This window comes from Pinus tabuliformis, chromosome 3_1 (genome assembly GCF_031772625.1).
Source record: "Pinus tabuliformis cultivar Carrire ecotype Pingquan chromosome 3_1, CPIR1, whole genome shotgun sequence".
NCBI lineage: Eukaryota > Viridiplantae > Streptophyta > Pinopsida > Pinales > Pinaceae > Pinus > Pinus tabuliformis.
Window position 1 is genome coordinate 280905234 of NC_142301.1, and position 6392 is coordinate 280911625.

At 44.9% G+C, this 6392-nt stretch overlaps 1 protein-coding gene across 1 annotated transcript; it reads right to left on the bottom strand.

The window, feature by feature from the left end:
- Nucleotides 1-2962: 2962 nt before the first annotated feature.
- On the bottom strand, nucleotides 2963-3607 carry LOC149186886 (uncharacterized). Its single transcript, XM_089409486.1, has one exon. It carries the CDS (start codon nucleotides 3605-3607, stop codon nucleotides 2963-2965), a length of 645 nt encoding a protein of 214 aa, XP_089265612.1.
- Between the last annotated feature and the right edge of the window lie 2785 nt (nucleotides 3608-6392).

Below are 6392 nucleotides of genomic sequence, written 5' to 3' on the forward strand. Positions count from 1 at the left end.
CTGCTATGACCATTTATCCAATTGATAACATTTAATGAGTCCCCAAAGATCTAAACTGTGAGGGTATTTCGGTGTATCCGCCAACATAAAAGAAACTTGAGGGCGGATAGTTCTGCATAGTTGTTCGTTTCATTTCCCAAACCTATGGAAGCTTTTAGAGAGTGACTGTTGTTTAAGTGGATAATAATGTCTGCTCCAGCTTTATTGTTCTGGGAGGCTCCGTCAAAATAAGCCCAAGGCACTCCCTCCTTAATTTGCTCCTCTTCCACTTTCTGGGGTTCCCTCTCTTCCTCTGAATCCGGAATGTTTGAATATATAGATAAGCAATGAACAACAATTAATTCTGCCTCTGAATGTTGCTCCTTAAGATATTTCTATTCCTGGCAATCCAAATGCCCCAACAGATGATAGGAGGCAAGTTTCTTAATTTCCTTACTGAGATTTGGTTCCACCATTTGTGCCAAGCTTCAGCAAAGAGAGTCCCATCCCAGGAAATAGACAATTGAATATGCTTGGCCACCTCCGACCAAACTTTTTTGACTATGGGACAGCCAATGAACAGATGATCCATAGTTTCTGAGTCATTTTTGCATAATGAGCACCTTCCCAGCCCTTGTTTGAATCTGGCTTGAAGAGTGTCCCATGTTGGGACTATCCTTTTTAGAATACACCAGAAAAACAATTTTGCTTTGGCTGGGCACTTAAGCTTCCATTTCACCCACCAATCCAGGTCTTCCCAGCCTTTTTTGGACATGAGAAACTTATATCCAAATTTTGGCGAATAACTTCCCGAGTCAGCATGAGCCCATATCAGCTGATCGGGTCTATCTTTGAGTCTCACATTTGATCTGGAGAGTTCTTACTTGAAAATCTCCCACGCATTCCACCAGCGAGGGTGAATATCCAATTCTTCTCTTGTCTTCCATGCTTGACCCCATATGGACGAGTATCCTACTTTCTCCACCTGGTTTAAGAACAAGAAACCTTTGGAGGCAAGGTGTCTTATCAGACCAGGAGCTAGAGCATAATTCTCGTTGCAGCCCACCCAAGGGTCTCTTCCAATTCGAACATTTTCATCGTTTCCAATCTGCCAGGACAGACCTTGTTCAATAATTTTAAAAGCATCAATGGTCGCTTTCCATATAATTGACACATTCCCACCTTTCTTTTCAGGATTTCTAATCCAGTCTTCAAGGGGGGATGGATCAATATATTTTCGCTTTACTATTTTTGTCCAAAGATTTTCTAGCATAATGATTCTCCACCCTGATTTTGCTGCCAAGGAGGCAGTAAACGCATTAATATCTTTAATTCCCCAGGTATTTGAAAGGGTCCCCAAGCTTTGATGTCTCTAAAGGAAGAACAACCGTTAGCTGGATTATCTCCTGCCTATTTAGTCCTTCAATTATGAGCTGAGATTTCCTGAAGTTTACTTGCATTCCTGATGCTTTCATAAACAGCTCAAGGATCTCCTTTATCTTTTTGAACTCATTCCAGCTTCCATTACTAAAGAGGAGAACATCTTCTACAAATAGGAGATGAGTGATAAAGAGGTTAGCCGCCACCTCCAGCCCTTTTATTGTTCCTTCTCTCTTGGCTTTTAACAACAGCTGACTCAGTCCTTCTGCCACTAGTAGAAACAACAAAGGGGACAGGGGGCATCCTTGCCTTAGGCCCCTTTGCCCTTTGAAGAAAGGAGAGGCAGCCCCGTTGATGAGCACCGCGAAGCTGACACTGGTGATACATCCCATAACCCAATTGATAAAATCAACTTTAAATCCCAGGTGGGTTAACAGCATCCGGATGTAGGTCCAACTGACTTTGTCATATGCTTTTGATAGATCAATTTTTACCACAGCTCCTTTCTTTTTCATCATCTTCACACTATGGATTGTCTCCTGGGCCACTCCAATAGCTTCGTGAATTTGGCGCCTGTCCAGAAACCTAAACTGTTTGCTTGAGATACATCTGGACAAGATTGGTTTTAACCGAGCTGCAATTGTTTTTGCTATGATCTTATACACACTGTTGCATAATGAAATGGGTCTGAAATCTTCAAAGGACTCAGGGTCATCTTTTTTGGGAATAAGAGCAATAAAAGTAGAGTTGAAAGGTGCATATACCTGACCTTTCCTTCTGGATTCCTCAACCACTTCCGTAAGTTCAGGTCCAATCTGCTCAAAGAAGTGTTGAAAAATTCTATTGGCCACCCGTCAGACCCAGGGCTTTTATCTTTTGCCATGGATTTTATTACATTCTCCACTTCCTCGGCGGTGACTTGCCCTTGTAAGCCTTCCGCTTCTTCCTCCTCCACATATCGGGGAAAACTTTGGGCTGTTCTGATAACCTCCGCTAGTGTAGGCTCTCTCTGTTCTGAAAAGAGGCTTTGAAAGTGATTTCTCCCCATTATTGAGAGCGATTCAAAAATGTTTGCCTCTCTGCCTTCTTCATCTTTTAATTTCCAGATAGTATTCATCGTCTTTCTACCTTTTGCAAAGTTGTGAAAGAATTTTGTATTTTCATCTCCAGCTAGCAGCCATGTCGCCCTGCTTTTCTGCCTCCATTCTTCTTCTCTGTCTAAAAGGATTTTGCTTCTCTGCTTTTCTAACAACAGGATCCCGTCCTTCGCTTCCTGAGATTCATATCCGTTTGAGTCAGGATTTTCTAGAACCCCAAGTTCCTTATCGATACTGCTTAAAGCTTCGTTTTGCTCCTGCTTCCTTTTTTTAGCCCATTCTATTGTGGCCTTTTTCATCCTTTTCAGGTTTTCCATGAACAGAAAGCTCTTATCTTCCATTGCTTCCCTGATTGGATGTTGCCAAGTTTCATTGAAGAGCTTCCTGAAGGATTCCCCCTGCAACCAAGCGGCATTGAATTTAAAAGGACTTGCGGGCTTTAATGGAGGTTTGGATACTTCAAGCAGAATAGGGAAGTGATCCGAGTTCCCTCCCTCTCCTATCCACTACCTGAACATCGGGATTCTGGAAGCAAGGTCCTCACTTAAAAGAAATCTATCAAGTCTTTTGGCAACCCGGGCTTCACCAGTTCTCCGGTTCCTCCAAGTAGGTTTTAGTTTTAGCAGATTTGCATCAATCAACTTATGCGAGGAGAGGGAGTTTTGGAAGAAATCCGATAAGGGATCTTCCCTTGCTGAGGGTCCCCATGCTTTTGCCCTCCCAATGGAGAAGTTCAAATCTCCACCTACCACCAGGTTTTGGTTCTGCAATATGGCTTTTGCTAAGAATCGATTCCAGAACGCAACCCTCTCCTGGCAGGGCCCATATATGTTTATGATGGACAGAGGACCATCGAAATCAGGTGATAAGACCTCCATCCCCAGGCCATGTGGGAAGCCCCACGAGTTTAACAGCTTCACTTTTCCTTCTCTAAATCCTACAGCCACTCCTCCTGAATGACCATGGGCATCCAAAGCTTGAAACTGCCATCCCGGGAACAGGGAATTTAAGGATGTCACTACTTCTGAACTCGGTCCAAGAGTTTCCTGCAGCATGAGAAAATCGGGATTGTATCGCTGCATCAACTCCTTCACAGCCAGTTTTTTGGGTTTACTGGCTAAACCCCTACAGTTCCATGAAAGGCAGATCATTTTGAACCCCCCTCACAGGGTTTCGCCGCTCTAAGCACCCCGGTAATTGACATCTGTTTCCCATCCTCCATATCATATTTTGCTTTTACTTGAGCTTTTGATAAAAGAGACTTCCGTCCCCTTGACTTCTTTCTAGAGGTCTGGGGGACCTCCATACCTATGCCCCCGATAGGTCCTTCCGCCGCAGGTCTTTTATCAAGGGAGCAAAGATTATAATGACACTCAGAGGTTGGAACAGAGATTTTGGAATCAGTTTTGTTGGAAGATAATGAGGACCCTTCACAGTTCAGATCAATTTTGGGTATTGATGCAGTAATGGTTTCAATCCCTTCCTGGTCTATAATAGTATGATTATGCGAATTTGATCTTATGCATGTCTCAATTTCTTTGATTGGAGAAAGCAAAGAAGGAGGGTTAAAAACCAGATGCGTACCCTTTGAACCTTCCTGAGCTTCTGTTGTTGCTGCCCGGTTTGCTTTGCTCAGATCTGGGGGATCTTCTTCGGCTTCCTGGCTGGTAATCAGAATCTGCTCCGTATCCCTCTGCTCCTCTATCTTTTCCAGCTCTATACCATTCACCCCTTGATTCGCTTCTGACCTGGGAGTAGTTTCGTCGCCTTTTGTGCGCTTTGGTTTATCATTTTTCCTTTGATGCCTTCTGCGCCGATAACCCAAGGGGCAGTCTCTTGCCAAGTGGCCATGCTCGTGACAGCTATGGCACCTGAAAGGCAGGTGCTCATAATCCAGAAGCTGATAAAAAACAAGATCTTTATAATGGATTTTCATATTCCCCGGGAGGCCTTCCCCTGGATTGAGATTTACCAGAATCCGGGCCATGGCTTTGTTTCTGGTTTCTACAAATGACATGTCCGCCTCCAAGAAGGTGCCCAGCGTGTTGCCTATAGATCTGAAAACGGATTCCACCCATAGGAAGGGTGGCAACCCTGGAGCCCGCACCCAAACAGGAAATGAGTCTACCTTCTCTCGCTGGGCGTCAAACAGGGGAGTCCAGCGTCTGAACAGCACAGGCCGCTTTCCAAAAGCCCAATTTCGCGCCAGTACCCAATCCACCATTTCCTTTTTATCAAATTGGATCATGAACCATCCTTTTGCTAGCACCGATGCTTTAAAGGAAATTCCCAACTCCTTTTGCCATTGCTGTTCAGCCCAGTTCTGAATAAAATGCGCCGAAAAATTCTTCCCTCTTGCTCGTCCAACCACTGTGTGTTCCGCCACCTCCATTGCTTCCTCGATCTGAACGTCCACCCCCAGAACCAGATTTGCTTCTGAATTTTGCTTAATTACTTTTTGTTTTTTTCTCTTCTCCCCAGTTTGCTTGTTGCCTAGGATCTCCTCTCTATCTTTCGCCACATCCTCCCCCCCAGAGTCTTTTGTTGGCTGCGCCGGGGCCTTCTTTCCTGCTGACTCCGACTCTATGGTTATCACAACCTCACTGGCTCCCCCTTTCTTCCCGGTTCCTACACCCTCGCCTGCCTCTTCCTTAAACCCTTCCTCCTCCAACTGCCAAACTGCAATTTCTTTCGAATCTTCCTTCCTACCACCCTCTTTCGCCTTACATCCCTCTACTCCCAGGGGTGCACGAGGGTTTGCCCCGGCCCTTGCTAATGAGGTTCTTGTTAAAGCCTGAGGACTACCTTGTTTATCCGGCCCTAAATCCACTTTTAGCCCATCGCTTGGGCTTTGCCATGGCCAGTTTTTGGAGCTCTGTCCATAGACAACATCTTCCAGGCCTCCAGAACGAACCTGGGCAAGAATTAGGGCGTTTGAATTACTTACTTGAGATGCTAAGAGATCTTCGGATTGAGGGTTCTCCTTCTTTAGTAGATTCTGTTCATGGGGGTTCAGGTATGCCTGGTTCTCCTGGATCCTTCGCGATTCCAACCTCAGGCTTTCCTTCGAACCGTCAGGCGCCGAGACATTGAACCATGGAACAATCAGATCTGAGTTTTCCTTTACAGACCTATGCAAACTGCTAGCTCCGAAGAAAAGTTCCAGGTTTTGAGCTGATAGCTCCTTTCCCCAAACGGACAATATGTCTTCCGGTTCAGGGTCCAAATCAACCGCTTCGCCAGGGATTACCATGGTTAAATTGCCTGATTACCCTCTTAATCTTACCAGCTCAGTCAAGGTTTGTCCAGCTGCGGGGAGATGCCTTGGATTAGGCGGAGATGCCGACAGTTTAGCCTCCAGGGAACAAGCCAGAATGTTCCTGTAGCCTAGGACCCGGTTAACTCAGCTGTTCCCGGTCACGCTTCCTTGACCGTCCTCGCGCCGTTCCGACCCTTTTGATCCGGACAGGTGTCTTCGCTTGGAGCCCAGGGTCGCCTTCCGATCTGCCCGCTGTCGTCCGCTGTTTCCTCGCACGCCTTCCCGTTTTGCCTTAGGCCTTTGGCCCTATCGGCTGCAGGCTTCACTCCTGCGACCGTTCACTAAGGCCTGCGGTCTTCCTCCCCATGAGAGCTGATCCTTCGACCTTTCCGCATTAATCCCAACGATCAAAAATTCTATCCATCATATTAAATTACAATTCATTATATATTTTTTAAATAAAAAAATATTTTCTTTAACTATAATATTTTCATTATTATTTAATTTTATTTTTAAAATAAAAATATATTTTTCTAATTAACGATATTTAAACTAAACCTCAAAAAATACTTACCGTAAATAACATTTAATTGAAAAAATTGGCCACATTATGCCAGAAGACGACCACGTAACCGTTATTTTTCAATAGTGAGTGCATGTTCGATGAAACCCTAACC

What these genes read in the sequence shown, in the direction of transcription:
- LOC149186886 (XM_089409486.1), bottom strand. Translation starts at nt 3,607, where the DNA reads ATGATCTGCCTTTCATGGAACTGTAGGGGTTTAGCCAGTAAACCCAAA.